We start from the raw sequence: 22,279 nt of genomic DNA on the forward strand, positions 1-22,279 counted from the left end.
CGTCGGTGAATCTATCACTCATAAGCGTAAGCCTCTGGAGAACCTAGAAGCTTACTTCAGATCGGATCCCTGCCCGGTTAGCCGAGCAGCTGATAGATCAATGATGGGAGGCACTATCACGATCTGGGAAGAAACTTCTGTCATCGCCTTGGCTCCTTGGTAAGGAGCCAGGCGCCGACCTGACTTGACTTGCCTTTGGTTTTCTGTGCTGGTCGCGCATCTGCCAATCAAGATCTCGGATGATCAGTGTTACAGGAGCAAGGCCATCAAGCTTTGCCAAGTAGCACAGAGTAAAGGCCCGACGAGATCTCGCTCGGAGGGTCTGGTGGTAGGAATGGATATCTCATTTACAGTGCACGACAGCAACCACTTGGAGTAATCAAAGGGCCAGCCGACTCGACGAGCGGCTTTCCTACTTTGGGAAGGTTATGGGCACCAGGACCCAGCGACACGGACCAGCTCGGCTGTGAAAGAAGCTCCCAGAGCGCTAGCAATTCCAGTTCTACAGCGCTACAGCGACCGGCCCCATTCCCCAGACGCGACACCGCCGCGGAACCCTCGAATTCCGTGCCTAGGTTACATAAAGTAATGCACATCGACACCAGAAAAGGGTGTATGTATGCCATACCATAAGACGGCGAAATGCCTGCTGGAGTTATAAACACTATCAAGAGCCCGAACCCGAAACCAAAGGAGAAAAAAATAGGGACAGGTCTACTTCTCACTCCTCTCTCCGCCACCTACGAGGCATTACACCCATATTACTTCTCATAATCTTCCTTCCCGGGTTGCGACTACATTTCCTGAGAGTTTCATCATATAGACCGTCGGCCCATTTGCTCGTGACAATCCTGCTTGCCAACGAGTTCTCCGTGCCTGCGATGATTCAGTCACGACTAACCTGATACTATTCTTCGCCTATATTGTCTTTTTTAGAATAATCTTAATCTGGTTTCTTTGCTTTTGAGGTAAGCCCCACCCCCACTTTCACGAGTGATCGCCGCGTGTTGTCACGCTTCTGCATCTCATCATCACGGAGAGTTTATTTCTGCTGCTGCTGCTATTCATGGAAGTGGCATGTCGTCGTTGAGTTCGCCCAAGGGTTTGGCGATTCGTCGCCATATTTCCCTTGGTGGGAGCTCACGTCTCGAGCCACGACCATCCCTCCTGTTGTTGTTGTTCCTCCTCGATTGTGCGAGGTCGCCTTGACCATTCTCCCCAACTTCCATCTCAAACTTCCTACGCGTGTGCAAGTCGTTGACCATGTCGCAGGAATACCTCACCAAGTTTGACCGGCCCTTGCCTGAGCCGCCGTCTAACAGGGCTTCCGAGATCTTTTACGACTCGTTTGAAGACTACAGGGCCTTTGAACACGCTCACAGGATGATGGCTGAGGAAGCCCAGGAGAAGGTCCCGGGGGACATCGCGGCGGAGAACGAGAAGCAGTTGACCGATGGGGCACGCTCTAAGCGCAACTCCAGTCGGGGCGACTCGGAGAAGACAGGACGGCACCTGGCCAAGGCCGACTCCAAGACCGTCCAGGCTGCCAAAGAAGAGGATAGCGATCCGTTCAGGAATCTCCCACCTCATGAGGCTCAGATTCTGCGGAGGCAAATAGTGACGGACGAGGTCAAAGCCGGCGTCGGCATCCTGTATCGGTATGCCGATAAGTGGGATCTCACCATCATGTTCGTCAGTTCGATATGCGCCATCGGTGGTGGTGCTGCGCTGCCTCTTATGACGGTCATTTTCGGAAACCTGCAGGGGACTTTCCAGGGCTACTTTCTCGGACAGGTCACCTACGAAGCGTATATGGACGAAATGACCTCGCTGGTTCTCTACTTCATCTACTTGGCTATCGGAGAATTCGTCACCATCTACGTCGCCACTGTCGGTTTCATCTACACGGGCGAGCACGTCAGCGCCAAGATTCGCGAGCACTACCTCGAGAGCTGCATGAAGCAGAATATCGGCTATTTCGACAAGCTTGGCGCTGGTGAGGTAACTACTCGCATTACGGCAGACACCAACCTGATTCAAGATGGTATCTCCGAGAAGGTCGGCCTGACGTTGACGGCCGTGGCTACTTTCGTGTCGGCCTTTGTCATTGGGTTCATCGAATACTGGAAGCTGACTCTGATTCTGCTGTCGACTGTGGTTGCGCTCATGCTTGTCATGGGCACCGGATCTCAGTTCATCATCAAGTACAACAAGCACTCCATTCAAGCATATGCGCTCGGCGGGAGTGTGGCGGACGAGGTCCTTAGCTCGATCCGCAACGCTGTCGCTTTCGGCACACAAGATCGCCTTGCCAAGCAATACGACACGCACCTGATCCGAGCCGAGCGCTACGGCTTCAAGGTCAAGGCAACCATCGCTTGCATGGTGGCCGGTATGATGTGGGTGCTGTACATGAACTACGGTCTGTCCTTCTGGGTCGGAAGCCAGTTCCTGATCGACGGAGCCGTGCCCCTCTCCAAGATCCTCATCATCATGATGTCGGTTATGATCGGTGCTTTCAACCTCGGAAACGTCGCACCTAACATCCAGGCCTTCGGCACGGCTGTTGCGGCTGCTGTCAAGATCTACAATACCATCGACCGTATCTCTCCTTTGGACCCCACTACCGATTCCGGCGAAAAGCTGGACCACGTTGTGGGTACTATCCGTCTGGAAAATGTCAAGCATATCTACCCGTCCCGTCCCGACGTTGTCGTCATGGACAACGTGTCGCTGGAGATCCCTGCTGGCAAAACGACCGCCCTGGTTGGAGCTTCTGGATCCGGGAAGAGTACCATCGTCGGCCTCGTCGAGCGCTTCTACGATCCTGTCGGTGGCTCCGTCTATCTCGATGGGCACGACATCAGCACTTTAAACCTAAGGTGGCTTCGCCAGAACATCGCTCTGGTGAGCCAGGAACCCACACTTTTCGGAACTACCATCTACGGCAACATCAAGCACGGTTTGATCGGCACCCAGCATGAGCATGAGAGCGACGAGGTCCACAAGGAACTTATCATCGAAGCTGCGAAGAAGGCCAACGCTCACGACTTCATTTCCGGTCTTCCTGAAGGCTATGAGACCAACGTTGGAGAACGGGGTTTCCTCCTCTCTGGTGGCCAGAAGCAACGTATTGCCATTGCCAGAGCTATTGTTTCCGATCCTAAGATTCTCCTGCTCGACGAAGCCACCAGTGCGCTTGACACTAAGTCTGAAGGCGTGGTGCAAGCTGCCCTGGAAGTCGCCGCTGAGGGCCGTACCACTATCACCATCGCCCATCGCCTGTCTACGATCCGAGATGCGCATAACATTGTGGTCATGTCCCGAGGAAAGATTATCGAGCAAGGCACACACAGTGCCCTTCTCGAGAAGCAAGGTGCCTACTTTAGCCTGGTTAATGCTCAGAACATCGCCGCGGTCAATGAACTCTCGGCTGAGGAACAGGAGGCATTGGACGAAGAAGAGGAGACTCTCATCCGCAAGGCGTCTGTCAGGAACGGTGACTACGTGGAAGACCCCGATGACAACATCCGGGAGAAACTGAACCGATCCAACACTCAAGCTTCGGCCTCGAGCAGGGTCCTCAAGGGCCGCCAGACCGCCGAGGTGGAGCAAAAGTACAGCTTGTGGACACTCATCAGCCTGGTCGCTTCTTTCAACCGCGAGGAGACCAAACTCATGCTCTGGGGTTGCTTCTGGGCTATCATCTGCGGTGGCGGTAACCCAACTCAGGCCTACTTCTTCGCCAAGCAGATCATGGTTCTCGGTGTTCCTCTCAACCCTGCGACCAATGGCAAGCTCAAGAAGGACAGTGACTTCTGGAGTGCCATGTACCTGATGCTGGCTTTCGTCCAACTGATTGCGTTCATTGCTCAAGGAGTTGCCTTCGCCAGATGTTCCGAGCGTCTTATTCACCGAGTCCGCGATCGTGCATTCCGCACCCTGCTTCGACAAGATATTGCTTTCTTCGACAAGGATTCCAACACCGCCGGAGCTTTGACGTCTTTCCTCTCGACTGAAACGACTCACGTGGCTGGCATCAGCGGTGTTACTCTGGGCACTCTGCTTATGGTCAGCACAACACTCGTGGCTGCCCTCGTTCTGGCCCTTGCCATTGGCTGGAAGCTGTCCCTGGTCTGTATCGCGACTATTCCCGTGCTTCTGGGCTGTGGTTTCTTCCGATTCTACATGCTCGCCCACTTCCAGCGTCGCTCGAAGACTGCCTATGAACAGTCCGCGTCATATGCTTCCGAGGCTATTTCTGCCATCCGAACAGTTGCCTCTCTGACCCGAGAGCAGGACGTCCTGGTCCAATACCAAACCGCCCTGGCTGCCCAGCAGCGTGCCAGTTTGATGTCCATTCTCAAGTCCAGTATTCTGTATGCGGCGTCCCAGTCGCTTCTGTTCTTGGCTTTTGCTCTTGGATTCTGGTACGGAGGAACTCTGATCGGCAAGCATGAATACGACATGTTCCAGTTCTTCGTCTGTTTCTCGGCTATCATTTTTGGCGCTCAGTCAGCTGGATCCGTTTTCTCCTTCGCTCCCGACATGGGTAAAGCGCACCAGGCCGCTGCTGAGCTCAAGGCCCTGTTCGACAGGAAGCCCGTCGTTGACACCTGGTCCACCGATGGCGAGCGTCTCGAGTCTGTGGATGGCACCATTGAGTTCCGTGATGTTCACTTCCGGTACCCTACGCGTCCTGAGCAGCCCGTTCTGCGAGGCCTGAACCTTACCGTTAAGCCAGGCCAGTACGTGGCATTGGTTGGTGCATCTGGCTGCGGTAAGAGTACGACAATCGCTCTGCTCGAGCGCTTCTACGACCCGATTGTCGGCGGCGTATACATCGACGGCAAGGAAATCAGCAGCCTAAATGTCAACGAGTACCGATCGTTCATTGCGCTCGTGTCTCAGGAACCCACTCTCTACCAAGGCTCCATCAAGGAGAACATCCTCCTTGGCGCCAACCACGAGGTTACGGATGAAGCGGTGGAGTTCGCCTGCAAGGAGGCCAACATCTACGACTTCATCATGTCGCTGCCCGACGGTTTCAACACGGTGGTCGGCAGCAAGGGAACCCTGCTGTCCGGCGGCCAGAAGCAGCGTATCGCCATTGCGCGCGCGCTGATTCGCGACCCCAAAATCCTGCTGCTCGACGAGGCCACGTCCGCGCTCGACTCCGAGTCGGAACACGTCGTCCAGGCGGCGCTCGACAAGGCCGCCAAGGGTCGCACCACCATCGCCGTGGCCCACCGCCTCAGCACCATCCAGCGCGCCGACATCATCTACGTCTTCGACCAGGGTCGCATCGTCGAGGAGGGTACTCACTCGGATCTGATGCGCAAGAACGGCCGGTACGCCGAGCTGGTCAACTTGCAGAGTCTGGAGAAGAACCGATAAAGGGGGGTTCTTCCTCTTGGCATTTGCGGTTTGTTTTTTCTGCTTTAGATGATATTTCCTCGCTTAGAGCGTATTTGCATGATTTCCCCAAGAAGAATTTTCTACGAATAGACAAAGTCTGATGGCGACTTATGGACACACGGAAACGAAAGGAAGATGGATGGATTCCTCATCACACAACACTGGTATGAATGAGGAAAGGAGGGGGGGAGATTGCATCATTGACGGCGTTCGTGGCATGATTGATTGGTTGATAACCTAGATTTCGGTCGGTTCATTTGTTTCCCCCGAAGCAATTCGAGGTCCGGTCAAGGAATACTTGTGCCGTGATAGCAGTTCCCAGTCTACTGGAGGGAATGGTCATTTCCAAATATTTCTTATGTGTTGTCGTTGTCGTTCGCACCGCACACTCACATGCTCTTACTGCTTGCTTTGCTCGCTTGTTTGCGATGGCGAGGCCATACACGCACGCACACACACACACACTTTGTATATAGATCTTGTAATCGAAACAAAAAAAAGACCATTCGCTCTCTCGATCTGTCTGTTCCTCTCTTGCCGTGGTGGTGGTTGATATGCTGTTGATGTTGGGGCTCAGGACAGGCTAGTATTAGTCAGCTCATACGTGAAGTCCGTTAAAGTGTCATTTGACGGCGAAGCTTCTCGTGAGCCATGTTCTTGCACTTGATCTTCTACCGTACTTGATCTCGTTCGGTAAAAAGGGGGAAACAGATGTGGTGTGTCCCAGAAAACCACTGTCCAGCGGACGCACTTATTCGAACCAAAATCCAACGGACCAGCTTCTTCCCAGGAAAATAAATTCAGTTACTTGACACTATTTGGGTTCGGTGGTAAATTATATCTGTAAGGGGCTCGTGATATATCCATGCTACCCCATCCTACTGCAACTCTGTGCCTTGTAAGAGGATTCATCGCGTGCTACCATGGACACGCAAGCATGCGACAAACAAGGATTTTATCAACCCGACCTGCTTTTCGTTCCTTCGTGTTATCGATCCTTTGTTTGGGGAATGGATCGGCGGCTTCTAGACTTTGCGATCGACACTTTTCCGCACCCGCGCCGGGCTATGGCACATGGCTATGTATTGTCGTACATATTCCATCCATGCTGTACGACGATAATGTCGCTGCTAATTGCAAAGAGCCCGTAGGTACTCCGTAGCCAGCCAGTCTTCTTAGAAGAATACTCAGTATCGGGTCAGTGATCTCATTGTCCCATCTATACTTAAGCACCTGCAATAGTGTTGCTCTTGCACTTTAGTAGTCGGTGGCAAGCGACTATCAAAAAATCTGGACTGGCGCCGTCTGCAATTGTTTAAATTAGAAGCAAGGAAATGGACCGGCCGGGCGGGTTTTTCGGTTGGTGGACGATTTCGTCCTGGTGAGATGGATGATGACTCGAGCTGCATGTAGTGAAGCCCACCCAAACCGCCGCTGTAAGTCTTCTTATTTTTTTTGCTTTATGCCGTGGTTTGCATGAGAGCGATCCTCTTCGGATCCTCCACAAAAACGATTGCGCCCCAGAACTCTAATCGACCTCGCTGCTACTTCCCCTGACCTTACCTCGCTGTCGGGACCGGCAGCTCAGATCCGGGGAAAATTGTGTGTGTAGGTATGTTTGTTTGTGCCGGCAACCACACCACTATGCACACTGGACATACAGGAACGGTGTGTGCTACGTACTGTATGTACAGAAAGAACCATTTCCAACGGAGCAATCAATAATGCAACAACCATCCCGTCGCAAGATCCAGCCAATCTGGCTATTTATTTGTTTACGTACCACCTCGAACCGACTGACTGCCCACCCGATCGGCTAGGTTGGCCGGCCCTAGGGCTTGGTTCGACATTAGACACCGTCGCCAGCTACCCGAAAGAAGAAAGCCAAGCGAAGGTTGACAGCAATCGCTATTCGCAATAGCGTCGCCCCAGGGCAACCAGCAACGGCTAGGCCTTATCGGGACCTGTCGTTTGAACGCTTGTGTGCGGTGCCGCCCAAGTTAAGCCTCAATCAGCCAGATCGCGAATTGTGAATAAGAGGCAGGCAACAGGGGGAAAGGGGGAAATTATTTCGCTTATGCAGGCGGCAGGCGCCCAAGGAATTACCCACATACCTACAAGTTCATCAATTGGCTAGACTGGCTGACTGGACTTCAATGCCTACCATACTTAACCCACTTTGGTGCGTTGCCCCTCAGAGGGCCAAAAAGTCTCCGATGCGGTGTACTTGTACCATTGCCTGCTTTTGCACTGCAGCAGTGCAGTGCAGTGGGAGAGTGGGCGCGATCCATACCTCCATTGATCCATCCAGCATCTCGCCCTGGTGTGCCTCCTTTTCGGAGTAGGAAGACTATCTATCTGTCGTCAGTCCAGTCAGTCCCTGCGATCGATGCCAATACGAGGGGGGCCAAGGCCAAAGGAATCCATCCTCGCATTGGCATTTGCACACCATCGTTTTTTTTTCGGCTTACACAAAATGCGGTCGCTCGGGTTTAGTGCCCAGGTAAGTGCCACCGCATCCTCTCTAGTAAGTCTCACGACATGTCGCACACCGGACAAGCCAACAACAGCCACTCGCGTGGTCTATTCTCACCAAGGCTAATGGTTAATTGCGCCTACCTACCCTAACTCCTAACTACTGCAAGGTACGGTGCGAGATCAATGGGCGTTGTGGGCCAGTCCGACGTATGTAAGGGGACCCTGTTTAGTCCATCTCGCGCGCGCGCATCGCCTTTGAAGTTCGGGGTGCAATCAGGATTCAGAACGGGCCTCTCTGCGAGCCATACCCACGCGATTTGCCCAGGAACACCGGCCAGGGTGCCAGGGCTGTCGAAAGTTGTTTCCCCTCCCCATCTTATTTGCCCGCTCTTTTATTTTTTCATTCATGCATCGGGGGCCCAGATCTGGAGCAATTCAACAGAAGCCTGGAGAAAAATTGGACTTGCGATCGGGACATGCAACAATGTCTTGGACGCTCAGAACTAACTCCCTGCAAAACATCGTTCAAGTGAACAGCGGGCATTCTTCGAGTGCGGTTTTTCATTTCTAGGCAACTTGATGTTGGCGGACCGGTGGAATGTTTCCCATTTCCAGGTCATGACTGCCAGAGGGGTTTGTGTGTTCTTGTAGGCAATACCTACCTACATATGCATGGCGTCCTTTTCCGTCAGCCCTCTCCGAGTCGTGTTGCTCGAATCCCTACCGTATGCACGGGAGAGCAACGCTTGATTTTCCGATTTAGGCGAGGTGCAGCAGTGTGCATGTCCACCGTTTTGTCCCGGCGTTGCGCTTGATCCTACCCTACCACGTCGCACACACTGTCCGTCCTGCCAACTGGTTGCTGGTTCTGTCTAGCCCCCATTGCCCGGCTCGCAGGCACGCTCGTTCTTGGTTGTTGGCGACGGGTGGGTGGGCAAAAGACAGGGTTGGGGGGCAGTGCCTCTCTTCCCTCTCTCTCTGCGTGTGTGTGCCATGGGGAGGCGCGGCTAAGATTTTCTTTAATTAACCTGCCGGTGGGCAGACAGGCCTGACCTTGATTCCTTCCGGCAACGAGAGCCAATGGCGGTGTCCTAACTCCTCTTTGCCCACTGTCTCCCACTCACTCGCTCGTCCAGTCGTTCGTTCGTTCGGTTCACTCCATTCTCTCGTTCTCCAGTCAGTCCATTGTTGTTGACCGTCCTGTCCTTCAAGTACACACACACACATCTGGTGTCACCGCTACACCTCCGTCGCTCGCTTCTAAATAATAGACCCCCAACACACCTACTTACTTAATTCTACACTGGACTGGCCATAATTATCGCCCCTCGCACCCGCCGTTTTTATAATATCCTGTTTGCTTTGCTTTGCTTTGCGAACTCGTGGGACTTCGACGACGACTGCAAGAAAAGCTTGGCTTTGATTCTACTCGATCGGCTCAAGTGAGACATACATACCTGTCGTCATCTTGCCTTGCAGTCGCCGCTTCGTCTCCATTACTCGCTACCGAGGATTTCGCTCATTGACGGAAAACGGATTTAACCATCGCGGTATCCATCGAGCTGAGAATCGAACCAGTGTGCGGGTCAGGCCATCCCAAGTCCCTCGCGGTTCGGGCCACCTGATACAGCGGCGTGGCGATTGTTGGAGGTGCTCGTTCCCATCGGTGTCTCGGTCCTCGCCAGAACGCACTTAAACGACAGGACTTGAACGGTGTTCGACAACACATCAATAATATTTTGGGTCCTCTACCTCCGGACAAGAGCAGGCGTAATGCTGGCATGCTTCGCAAACGGTAGAGTTGCCGCTACGACTTGACGTTACTTTTTCTTGTTTCCACCCAGTCCGCAATATCTAGAGTGGCTCCCCCTCCTACCCTTGCTTGACGTTTCAAGCTATCCGGGCCTTGGGATCCATCCGGGCAATGATTTTCGCAAACACTCTTTGCTGGGTCTCCCTGACCACAGCTATATCACTACAAGCCGCCCATCAGTCCGCTGAGGCGTTGATCGAGGACCGCCCGTCATCGTCGTCTGACAGCGAGATATGGCAGCAGATCATGTCCGAGGAGGAACCAGCCCGTCGTCTACCGCGTAAAAGAGTCGCTGCACGCGCGGCCGCCGATCAAGGGCCGTCGACCATCATCAGCATTCACGTACCCACCTCCACTACATCTAAGCGAGCTGCCCCGACGCCCGCCGACGCCGCCTCAGGGCCGTTACCAAGCCCGATGGACAGCATGCCCGCGACCTTCTCGGATGATGCGTCGGGCAAATGCCCAGCCTTCATCCAGAGCTTTCTCGCCGACAATACGTTTAAGAGCTGCTACCCGTTTTCTATGCTCTTACAGGTAAGTCTCACACGCCATGAGTCACCAACGGTTCCTCTGAACACCCCGAGACTAAGACATGATGACGCAGGGGGGTTCAAATAGCTTTTTCGATGCTCAGAGGTCGCTAGTCAGCCTCACCCAGGTCCTCGACGCTTCGTGCAAGGCCGATGTCAAAATGTGCACGTCATGGCTCGCCGACCTAACGGACCAATTCCAGCAAGATAGCAACTGCGGCGGCGAGCTTGCGAATGGGAATACGGTCGTGACTAAGGCGTTCGAGGGGCTCAAGGCCTACCAGCCCCTATACAGTGCGACATGTCTCAAAGAGCCCAAGAGCCAGGCCTACTGCTACGCCTCTGCCGCGACGGACACGAAGGATTTCTCGAGCGTCTATCTCTACTACCTGCCCCTGAACAGGAGTATGCCGGACACGGCCACGCCCTCGTGCAATTGGTGCAACCAGCAGACCATGGGCATCTTCCAGTCCTTCACCGCCAACCGGAAGTCGTCCATCGCCGCGACCTACGCGAGCGGGTCGGCGATCATGAACAAGGCGTGCGGCCCCGAATATGTCAACAGCACGCTTCCCGTGGCCACGGAGAACGCTGCCGTGGCCATGCAACAGACTCCTGTCTTGGTGCTGTTTTCGCTCATGGTCATGGTCTTCTCCCATCTATTCCTCTAGGCCGGGCGGCAATGCAGAGCCATAAGCCATTGGCTCAACAACAACATCAATAATGCGGGACGGAGTTCAATAGGACAGGACGGCTGGATATACGGGGGTCGGATCTTAAATGGCCGGGAAGGACTCTGGGAAATGGTTGACAACTTGGAGGGCTATATGATTTTACGGTTATGTCTTGGAATTTTGTTCGATGGTCAAAACTTCCTCCATCGAAGCGTTCGATACCCTCCCGCGCGAGCAGAAACAAATGCTACTCTCTTGCTTTCTTCACCACGAAGCAGTTATCATATTGCTTTAATTTCTATTATCTTATTTTTCTAATGTACACATACATGTACATACATACATACACATATATATATTCTCACTTCGAACTTTGGAGCTCATGGCAAGGGGCGATGGATGGACTAGGGGGCAAATTGCGAGGGAACTAGGCAGGCGTATATGGGGTTATGTGCCGACGCGACAGATGCCACGAAGGGAATGGGCAAGGATAGAGGGAAACTAAGGGGGCCGCCGCCACCAAGGCTTGGGAGGAAGGATGGAAACGTATCATGGACACGCCCGCCTGGGGGTGACATACTGGGATTAATAGATACTCATTCTCCTTATCTCCCTTACCCAGACCATGACTATACGATGGTGGTAATGATGGTGGATGAGTCCCGGTGATTATTACCTACTCAACGCTTAAACTTCCTATTACCGACCTCACGCTCCGCGATGCGTATTTGGGCATCTACTAAGTACTACCTACTTACTTTATCTGGGGAGGGGTATCATCTCCGTATGCCGAATGAATCTCCGCATCCGCCGATTGCAACAGCGCAATATCAATCAACAGACCGTCGTCATTCATGCCTACCAATCTTTTCTTTTGGTTTCATTTCCCCTCCCCAGTACTTGACAAGTAAAGTCAGGAACCGGAAACTCAATTGTCCACTTGAAACGCGAAAGAAAAAGGAATCATACGTGACGTGACAGCGTGCCATTTCATCAACGGGACAGACGGGAGGGAGCACATGGATTAAAAGAAAGAAAGAAAGCAATGAGAGCTAGATAGAAGTTTTGCCAGGAATCAGCAGCGGGCCAGGCCGCGTGATTGACTGGCTTGGTCAATAACAAAAAATCGATGGTTATATAAACATCCCCGGCTATAGTTTCTCTCTTAGTCTCCTCCCCCGTTGATGGTAAGCGAGATGTTTCAGAAACGCCCCCGAATGAATCGAACAAAAGCGGGCGGGATCGATCGAGGTGGGTGGGTGGTGGGTGGAAACGAAACAGGGTTCACTGAGACCCGTTATATGTCGTCCGTCTCTAATATAGGTCTTGCTCATCTCGAAAGCTGGGATGGGCGATTCGTGTTGTACGATGCTGCTGCGCTGTTGTTACCACCTGAGCATTATGCGGCAGTCAATTACTGATGAGTGAAGAATTACTTGCACTCTGGACTTCTGATGCCACTCATCCATATCGAGGGTTATTCCAGTGAAGACTTGGTAATAAGGACGGGTTACCTGGCACGTTAATAGTATAGCAATGCTTGAACGTTACTTGCTCCCATTGAAAATAGGAAGTACATATATCTACAAGATACAAACAAGGTTGGGATTTACTATACAACGTTCCCACCTTCGACCTTTGGACAGTGTCCCCTCGTGAAAAGGGGCCAAATCTATAGGTGCTCTAGGCATAAGAGGGTATATACAGATAGGCGAGCCGTTAGAGGCCCCGTTTCCCACTTGCATCAGATAACCCATTTCTCTGACGCCGTGTATCTAATTCAGCCCAAAGCCCCCATCGCCCATCGTGACCTGAACGTATCAATCGAGATCAATCCGCCCATCCAAACACCTCACTAACCGCCAACGCATTCGCCCTCACCCCCGCCAGCGCGACCAGCATCCCCACCAGGTCCACGACCAGCAGCACCGCCGCCCCCATCATGAAGCGCGGGTTGAACACGCGGAACAGCATGAGGTGCCGCCGCAGGTGGCCCGCCCACGCCATGGTCGCCAGGCTCTCGACGGCGTAGTAGGCCACGAAGACCCCCAAACAGCGCGCCACCGTCTCGAGCCCGCCCTTGCGCCGCGGGGACGTTTTCCACAGCGCCAGCAGCGGCACCGCCACGCACGCCAGGACCTGGCCCGCGAACGTGTTGAGCATCACCACGAGCGGCGACCAGGGGTACCGCAGCGCGAAGAGCGGGATGAAGGCCGAGTCCCACTGGATCGACGACAGCACCGCCTGGTGGCCCGTCTTAAAGTAGTAGAACTCGCCCAGCAGCGCCAGCACGACGGGCCCGATGCTCTCCGCCGACAGGCTGTTCAGGTCCAGCACCTCGACCAGCGACAGCACCTGCCACACCATGAGCGCCAGCGCCCCGCTGCCCATCGGCTTCGACAGCAGCATGCACGCCGCCGCCATGTTGACCACGAGCAGCAGGTACCGCGCCCCGTTGGCGTTGCCGTAGCCCAGAATCGTCACCTGCGCCGTCCGCCCGCCGCTGCCGGCCCGGGTCAGGACCTTGATGCAAGGGGGCGCCCACACGAACGCCGTCGTGCCGGCGACGAAGGCCAGCGCCAGGACTCCCTGTGCGATGGCCACCTGGATCGTCTTCAAAGCCGTCTCCGACAGGTAGTCGGCCAACCACTGGCCGTTGCCAGCCGCATCCAGGGTCCAGTAGGTGGCGGCCAGGCCAAGCGCTCCCCGGAAAACCCAGTCGATCCAGAACGGGGCCAGCCCTTCGTACGACCGAGACGAGAGGAGGTACCCCTTGATGATGGATGGAATGCCGGCGAAAACGACGAAGGGCAGCGCCAACTGCCAGGGTGCAGACGTAGATGAGTTGGCTGACGCGTAGTATGTAGACGTGCAGTAGGGCATCTGCTCCTCTCGGCAAAGCTTGGAGAAGGAGGCCAGTCGGCCAAGTAGGATGAAGACCACAGAGTGGTATATGCCCAAGATGCGGTCAGTACGGGCCGGGAGGCGCAACGCAGCAATCATGCTGACGAAGCCGAAAGTGGACAAAAAGAACAGCGATATCGAGTCCTCCCAAATGGTATACGAGTTGGAGGCAAACCCGATAGACTGGCTGACGGTGAAGATGACGCCTAGCCAACCCCAAATGGTGTTCGGTAGCAAGTTGGTCAAGCTCTTGCCCAGCCCGAGCAGCGAGATAGTCACGGCTAGAGAGCTGGTCAACGCGGTAATGGCTGCCGCTATGGTCCAATCCTGCTCCTCGGCCACTGTAGACACGTAACCTGCGCCAAGACCGGCTCCAATGGTACTACCAATTGCCGCCGCCTTCACGAGACTCTTGCTCAGAGTCTGGTAGGAAGGCAACTCGGTCTGACCATCAGCGTCCTGCAACTCCAGGCTTTTCTCGGCGAAATCTAACTCGGCATCATCCAAGACGGCGAAGTCATCATCTTCGTCTCGCGACACGTACACGAGAAGGACCAGAACCCCGAGTGCCATGACCGCAATTCCCAAGGCCATCTTGGGGACGTCAAAGCGGGCCCACAGATCCTTGCATATCCGGAGGGTTTCTTCCTGGTACGCGGTATAGGCTCTGTAAACAAGCTCCCGGGCTTTTACACTGGTGTTCTTCGTGGCAGACTCGGTGGCGCTCTCCCACAACTCCGCGGGCGATCCGGGCTTGGCGATCTGTTCTATACCTCTCGCGGCGAAGTATGAGGCTTGGTACCGGCGAATTCCAGCCGACGCCAGACGGGAGACGGCTGCCAGGTTATCCCAAGCAATATCCTTTATTCCGGCAAATGCTTCTTCAATGGGCCGGCCCAGATTGTTGAACGGAATGGGCAAGCCGAGTAAAAGGGCCAGCGTCGGGACAAGATCGATCTGGTTCACGGGCCGCTCCTTCGCCGTGGCCGGGGGTGTGACGTATTCCGGCTTCGTGCGGCCGAAAACAGGTCGTTTCGAGTACATCCACAGTGCGGCCTCTACTTCGTCGTCACTCTCGCCTCCGTGGTCGCCCTTGCTGTCCATGCCATGGTCTCCCATGACGATCAAGACTGTGTCATCGTCGATAGTCTTCACAAGATCCTGGACAAAAGTATTCATTTGCTGAAGCTTGGCCGTCATGGCTGCATGGTTGGGACCGTATCTGTGGCCGGCATGGTCCACCCCCAGGAAGTGGCCGATCAAAACGTCCCACTGCGTCTGGTTTTCCTTCTGCATAAGGGGGAAGATGTGCTCGAGAACCCCGTTATCCACCGTGTGCAGATCCCAGACATTGAAACTGTCGTAAGGCTTGCTGATGTTGGCCTCGAAATAGCCCGGAAAGAGCGAGGTCCACGTGTCATCGCCCAGGTGGACAATGCGCTTACCCAGAGAGTTGAGTTGCATCAGAAGGTTGTCCTCCTCGATAGCCGTTCCGCCAAAACTGCTTCCCAGGTCGTTCAGTGTAGGCAAGGTGCCGGTCGTCAGACCCTTCAATCGCTGGAGGGTGGATGTCGGTGGGTCCGCGATGAAGGGCAGCAGCACCGCATTTTCGGGCGACCGGACCGCCGTCTCGTAGAGAAAAGGGAACGCGTTGTGGTAGACCTCGGCCTGCGCGAGGTCCTCGACCGGGACCGTGAAGTCGTAGCGCAGCGCATCAATTAAAACGACGACGGCCTTGTCGAAGGTCTTGGGGTGCCAGCAACCCCCCTCCATGCTGCCCTGCCCGTCCCAGGCCGCCAGTGGCGCGATGGGCGGCACGGAGCACTCGGACTTCTCGTCCAGGACCAAGCGCGTGAGCAGGAACCCGCCGGTGAACAGGACGATGCCGACCACGTGAATGCACGTCATCCAGACCCAGAACCCCAAGGTCCAGCCGAACCGCCGCTCGTAGCCCCGCTTGCGCCGGGCTTCAAAGGCGGCTCGCTGTGTCTCGGCGGCGCCGGAGCGCTTTTCGTCGGCCTCGGCGCCCAGGAGCTTCTTGTTGGCATCTTCGATCTCCTTTAACCGCTTGGCCCTCGCGTATTGGGCGGCTATGGTCTGATATTCGGATGGGCCGTCCTTTGGCCGTTGTTGGCGTTGGCTCGGCATCGTGGTGATGTGGTAATGTGGCCGCTAGGATGGCAAAGGAACGTGGGAGGTTTGGTGGTGGCTCAGACCTAGCTGGCCATTGGTCTGGTATGGGCAATCGAGGTACGTCTCCTGGTATGGCTGCCGAGTCTAAGTCGACATGGCTGTCAAAGGCGATGCGAAATAAGTATAAAGTCGGTAAGGAGCGAGGTTGACAGCCAGATTAGTCGCGTCCAATGGTTGGTTTAGTGATACCGTGGTGGGTTTAATTTGGGTAGAGCTTCAATTAGCTACTAAAACCTTAGTCCCATTGGTGACGGGAGCCAAGCTTCAAAGGTCACTGCACCCAGCTGGGGACGGCCCGCCCTGGTGACCTGCCAGCTGCACATTGTATTAGTGATGGCAAGCATGGCAAGCTTCAATCAATCAGTCTTTTTAACAATACATTTTGCTGTTGGCGGTGCTCCATACAGACTTGTCTCCACCTCGGTGTATGCAATGTTTGGCGTCTCCAAGATATTTTCCTAAATAAGATCTCATGCCAGAGACAACAGCTCCCAAGCTCATCTCTGGCAACAACATGTCAGATGTCAGCGCGTTGACGAGTTACGGGTCGATTGAGTAGTCAGTCGCTCGCTGCTGTGATAGCTTCACCCACATTGATATATCCTTTTCTGCACCCAAACTCGAGATAAGGTATGCCAATCAAGTCGAGAAAATGGAGGACACATATCGTTTTCAAAAGAACAAACTTCATTTATCAGAGGGGTCACTCGGAGGTAATACTTGGAAATCCGCAATTCCAATCCATGTTATTCCCGGTTATCCGCTGCCCTTCTTGTATATCCAGACCGGCCACCCAATTAGGCAAGCCCAGACGACTTATAAATTGGTTTGGTAATCATGAGCAACCCAGCTGGCCAGCTTGTCAGCAGCGCCTGTGCCGCGCGAAGAGACTGAGGAGGCTCGGAGGAAGGTGGGAGGGAGGCTCATTTGACGGGTGCTGGTGCTGGACGAGCTTGGAGCTCAAGCCAGGTTCCATCGATCCATTGTCACTGCATGCGATGGATCCTACCTAACCCACCCACCCTGTCGGCTTACACCAGCGGCAGAGCGGCATCTACTACCAGGCACGCTGGTAGGGTCGTTGGGTTAGGCACATGCTGCAACATACGGAATCTTGACGTTTCATGTCGCTGGAACCAGAAATGGCCATGGTTAGACAGCGGGCTATCTAATACAACCATGTCTATGTCTATATATCACGGACGCATATCGATCGCTACCAGCTTAGGTACGGAGTAGGCTAGGGGACAATAAATACGTGTATAGCCCGCCCACAGAAGCTTGTTCGGTACTGTGCCGACGAGCCAGTGAATTGAGTTCAGGAGACACAGGGCCCGAGAGCGCCATCAGCAGCAGACTGTGTACCAACTAACACCTGGTACCAGCGCCAGAAAGACCCGGTGGTGTGGTAATGGTCTCAAATGCTACAGAAGGTAATCTGCTGCGGGTGTTCATCACTTCCTATATCTCCAGAAGCTGAGCTGAGACAGGATGGATGTGCAGCCACCCAATCCAACCCGCCGTGGGCGATTTCTGGGGGCCCGCGAAAGGCCTCTCTCGCTCTGCGTCCCCGTTTTCAAGGAGAATTATTGATTGGTGATGGCATCACGGATCTATTTCCCCGATCATCGCCGCCGGACATAACAATTTTGCCCCCCCTCACGATAAGGAGATTGGCTGCTGTCGGCGAGATTCAGAAGAGGACAGGGGGGTGTTGGAAAGGCAAAAGGGCGGGTGGGTGGAGGTGGAGCCCTGACCGGCCTGGACGGCCTGCTTCTGGGGCCAACAGCGGCCTATCGCTAGGAATCTCTAGGAATCGCTACGACGCTCGCGACTGGTGGCGGCCTTTACGCCGAACCCCTGTCCCTTTTTCTTTCCTTTCCAAGCAAAGCGCAGAGCTCCAGCCAAGCTAGCGACGGTTCACTCGTAGGCCTTAGGGCGCTCTGGTAGTTCCGCGAACCCCAGAATCTGGATACCCGCGCGAGAGCCTGTCGGTTCTCGCTCTCCTTTACGGTTGCACACGGTCTGTCTGTCTGTCTGTCTATTCTATCGAACCAACCTAATGGCTATACTCCCTCTTCTCTAGTCCGCCCTGCGCACTGCTGCTACTTACTTACTAGATCAAATCATCATGCACCCGGCAAGCTTGTTAGCATTTACTGTCGTCTAGTGTCGCTTTTTCCAGTATACACACATACAAATATCCTTAGTTTCGTTTTCTCTTATAGACTTAGAGTTTCACCATGAAGCACAGCAGCGACGGACGACGTGCTTCGGAAAACCTAGACGCCTCAGCGCCCACCCCAGAAACGGCCGCTTCCCAGCTCTCGCCCGTCGCCCTCGGCAAAAGAAGGCGAAACAACCCAAACGAATGGTAAGTGCTTCTTCGCGCGCCTCGGTGTAAGCCGAAAAATTCAATTCCCAGGAGTAGTAGACTGACTCGCGACTTGCATTGTAGTTGTGACATTTGTCGGCTGCGAAAGGTACGTAGCAGAAAAACGGCTCCCGAAAACTAACATCGAATGTTCCTCCTGCTGACGGGTTGCTTCGTGATAGGTCAAATGTGGCGGGAGAACAGGCGATGAACCATGCGACAACTGCTTCCGCCTCAAACTCGCCTGCGGGTTTGCTCAGTCCACCAGCGGCAGCCGGGCGCAAGGTATGCAGAGAGAGAGAGAGAGAACCCATGCTGCTCGATTTTCACGAGGATTACCAAAAGTACTAACAACACACAGCGGCAAAATTAGCTAGGATCACGCCAACCGGCACCGTCACAGAGGCCGGAACCATCCGCAAGCGAGCTCAGCGAGGTAAGCACACAACCATGGCCTTCAACACCCCCTACTTGTACAACCCAATGAGGTGATCAGCTAACGATAAAACAAGCCTGCGCAAACTGCCATCGTCACAAAGCAAAGTGCTCGGGTGACTTGCCAGCGTGCTCCAGATGTCGGTCCTCTTCCCTGACCTGCGAATATGCGCCGTCCAAGAGGCGGTTCGCCAATGTGGCCGCACCCCCCGAGCCGGCGGAACCTGACGTGTCGACCACGTCTGTATCCGTCAAGGAGCAGCAAAGTCCCGAAAGCCAGACGCCACCAACTATGGAAATCGCCTACGACCCGAGCCCGGATTCTCAGTACGTATTTCATCATCACCATCATCATATCTGCTTGCACCACCACAAGAATCTGTATCTAACCGATGGCGTAGGACAACCCTGCTCAAACGGGATATAATACTACAACATATGGACGTCTACTTCGAGGCGTTCTGGTATGTGCCCTGCCAGGGGATCCTCCACCCCGCGACGACGTACCGCTTGATCGAGGAGAACAGCCTGCCTCCCTATTTAGCGGCCGCCGTGGTGTCCATCACCGCCACCATGGTGACCAACATCTCGCAAGGGCGCCTGCTGGCCGCCCAGTGCAACGAGCAGGTCGAACAGTACGTGATGCGGAAATTCGGCCACATGGACCCGGACCTGCTGGTGCTCCAGGCCTTCGTCACGACCTACAACTGGATGTCGGGCCCCCTGAGCAAGGTCTGGATGTGGACGTCGACGGCGGCCCGACTGGCTCGCTGCTTAGGCCTCACCCACGAACCCGAATACCGGCCGGAGGAAGGGGGGTTCGCCAGGCAGGAGTCCCTGCGGCGCGCCGTATGGCAGGTTTGGATCATCGACCGGTACCTGTCCGGCGGCTTCGAAGAGCATGTGCTGCTGCCCTCCAGCACGATGCAGCTGAAGCTGCCCTGCAACGACGACGTCTTCAGGCAAGGTCTCCCGTCTACCGAGGCGACGCTACACGAAGTACCTCTCCAGCCAAATCAGGGCGACTTCAGTCTAAACGCCGCTCACATAAGGTTATTGAATCTTCGTACTCAGATTCTTAGGTATGTTGCCATTATCCACTTCTTCCCCCAAATATTACTTGCTCCCCCTTTCCAGGCCAAAGGCTACCACTTCCAACTCATAAAACACAACCAATGCTGACTCTGACTTTACAGCTCTATGAAGCGCCTGTCTGAAGCCCTCCAGAACCCCCAGGTGCCTTCCCCCACCTCGGAGCATTTCATGGCCACGGTGAACCACCTCCAGGTCCTCATGGTCAGGTTCAAGGACACGCTCCCGGATCGCGTACGACTGAGCCCCCAAAGCCTGCAGGACCACCTGAACCGACCGGACCGGACGAGCTTCCTCACGCTGCACCTGTGGGTGGCGCAGACGTACGTGGACCTGTACCGCTTCTCCCTGCCCAGGCTGGCCGACTCGACGGCGCCCAGGTACCCCGAGGACATACCGTGGGAGTGGCTGGACATATCGCAGCGGCAGGCCACGGCCTACGCCATCCACCAGGCCCAGTTCTGGACCTTCCAGATGCACCTGATCCGGCAGCACTCCGGAGTCAGCAAGAACCTGGTCACCGCAGATTGGATGATCGGCGCCTGCGCGGTAAGTACTTTCAAATGTCTCACTCTCGTCTCGTCCCGTTCCCCATCGATTTTCCCAGCCCATTGGTAACGGGCCCGAGCACCTTGTCTCCCCGGAGATTTGGGTCGGTCCCCTTTTTTCTTTTCCCCCAACTATGTTACTAACACGGTGTGTGCGTGTCTTAGGTCGACTGTGCGACAGTCCTGCTGATCGCCCGCAAGTACGAGATATGGAAGCGGGCCCTCAAGGAGGGCAGCACGGCGCCGCTTTGTCTCGCGAAGCCCATTGACGATGACTTGCTGTCTTTCCTCGTGTCATCGCTCGTCAGCATATTGGAGACTCTGAAACCCTTCTTGCCGAGGGTGGAAGCATACGTAAGATCTACCTCCGTTGACGTGCTATTACGTATTGCCTCACTTACGACAGGGAGCTAACGAGAATCACCCGTAGCAACGGCACATTTTGGCCAAAGAAAAGATTTACCTCGAAAGCGGCACGGTGAAGGAGAGCGACAGCCAGCTGAAGTCGTGGGTCCCCAGTACCAAACCCGAGGACATCTTTTCGAAACAGTACGAACCCGCACAGAACGGAGTAGTGGAGCACGACGCGCGAAGCATCCTGCAGCAATCCAGGCCGTACCCAGACGGCGCGAACAGGGGAAGTGTGAGCCAGGACGGCAGCGCTACTGGCGGCGGCGGCGTCAGCGGCGGCGACCAGCCCGTGATGCCGTACTGCCTCAAACGGGCGCTCGACGAGCCCCCCGTCCCGCCCTATCCCCGCCGGGCAGCGACGAGACGCGCTCGCTGCAGGAGATGAGCAATGTGGCTACTGCCCCTTCTACTTCTACACAACAACAGCAGCGAGATCCCGGGGATGATGATATCCCCTCTCACCTCATCCGGGTCGACGTCTCCAACTGGATGAAGACGGAGGAGCCGCTCATCTCCAACCTCGACACCATCGCCATGAGCAACTACCCGGCCCTGGGGCTCAACACGCAGTTCCCGTTCCCCGCGCCTACGGTCACGGGGGACGGCGTGGGCGGGCTGGGGGGTGGGAACGGTGGGGGTGGTGCTGGCGCTGCCGCGGCGGCCTCGGCGGGGCAGTATACGATGCCGTATGTGATCCAGGACGAGGATTGGCGCGGGTTGTGGCCGCAGAACCCGCAGCCGATGAGTTGATTGATGGGTCCGGACCAGATGGATGAGTGTCTGGCAGCTGCGAGGGCTGGCTCACGCAGTCATGACGATCCAGGGCGCTGCTTCTGGGGACGATATATCGTGTTCGGGATGGTGCACACACTAATGAGCTGATGAGTTTGTGCCGAGGGTTTGCGGTTCCAATGGTGTAGGTCGGGGGTGGGCACGGATTCACGCGGCTACGACGAGGTAAAGGTGTGTCACTGCCAGGGGAAAGGCTCAGGTTGAGGGGGTCGGAGGAAATATGGGTATACAGCACCATTATATCGATGGACCAGATACGGGACGGTTCCTGCTGCAGGAACGCGAAAGCCTTGTTCCAAGGGTGGCCGTTCCTGTACACTCTTTGGGAGAGTGCGCTCGAACGTCGACGCAAGATCGACGGGAATTGCCGCTGTGAGGAGTATCCCGAGATGAGCCGCTGGGTCATACGGGAGAAGTGCACGTCATCATCATCAAGAGAGAGAATATGTATACTAAATACTAAATATATTATAATACTATGTATGAGCTGGCCGCTTTGTGGGACCTTCATGTTGATATAGCGACCTACTTTCACCACCAAGTTGGTCATACTTAATCGCATATAGCGTTGACCTATCCATATCGCGTGTACGTAATGGAATTGAAACCGAGTT

General features: G+C 55.0%; 4 protein-coding genes across 4 annotated transcripts; 3 read left to right on the forward strand and 1 right to left on the reverse strand.

Moving 5' to 3' along the window:
• Positions 1–1,263: 1,263 nt before the first annotated feature.
• Positions 1,264–5,397, forward strand: PG985_015943 (multidrug resistance protein; the record flags this gene model as incomplete). The annotated part of the gene is made up of 1 exon (XM_066835709.1): positions 1,264–5,397. One exon carries the CDS (start codon positions 1,264–1,266, stop codon positions 5,395–5,397), a length of 4,134 nt encoding a protein of 1,377 aa, XP_066676912.1.
• A 4,423-nt stretch (positions 5,398–9,820) lies between these two features.
• Positions 9,821–10,913, forward strand: PG985_015944 (C6 transcription factor; the record flags this gene model as incomplete). Its single annotated transcript, XM_066835710.1, has 2 exons — positions 9,821–10,246; positions 10,317–10,913. The coding sequence occupies 2 exons, from the start codon at positions 9,821–9,823 to the stop codon at positions 10,911–10,913; spliced, it is 1,023 nt and encodes a 340-aa protein (XP_066676913.1).
• A 1,833-nt stretch (positions 10,914–12,746) lies between these two features.
• On the reverse strand, positions 12,747–15,968 carry PG985_015945 (GPI ethanolamine phosphate transferase 3; the record flags this gene model as incomplete). The annotated part of the gene is made up of 1 exon (XM_066835711.1): positions 12,747–15,968. One exon carries the CDS (start codon positions 15,966–15,968, stop codon positions 12,747–12,749), a length of 3,222 nt encoding a protein of 1,073 aa, XP_066676914.1.
• Positions 15,969–18,256: 2,288 nt separating this feature from the next.
• On the forward strand, positions 18,257–21,623 carry PG985_015946 (Fungal transcriptional regulatory protein; the record flags this gene model as incomplete). Its single annotated transcript, XM_066835712.1, has 9 exons — positions 18,257–18,387; positions 18,662–18,672; positions 18,749–18,823; positions 18,951–19,149; positions 19,224–19,904; positions 20,019–20,463; positions 20,628–20,816; positions 20,893–21,170; positions 21,230–21,623. 9 exons carry the CDS (start codon positions 18,257–18,259, stop codon positions 21,621–21,623), a joined length of 2,403 nt encoding a protein of 800 aa, XP_066676915.1.
• Positions 21,624–22,279: the final 656 nt, after the last annotated feature.

The sequence above is a fragment of the Apiospora marii genome, assembly GCF_038362585.1.
Source record: "Apiospora marii strain CBS 49790 chromosome Unknown utg000013l_segment0_segment0, whole genome shotgun sequence".
Taxonomy (NCBI): Eukaryota; Fungi; Ascomycota; class Sordariomycetes; order Amphisphaeriales; family Apiosporaceae; genus Apiospora; species Apiospora marii.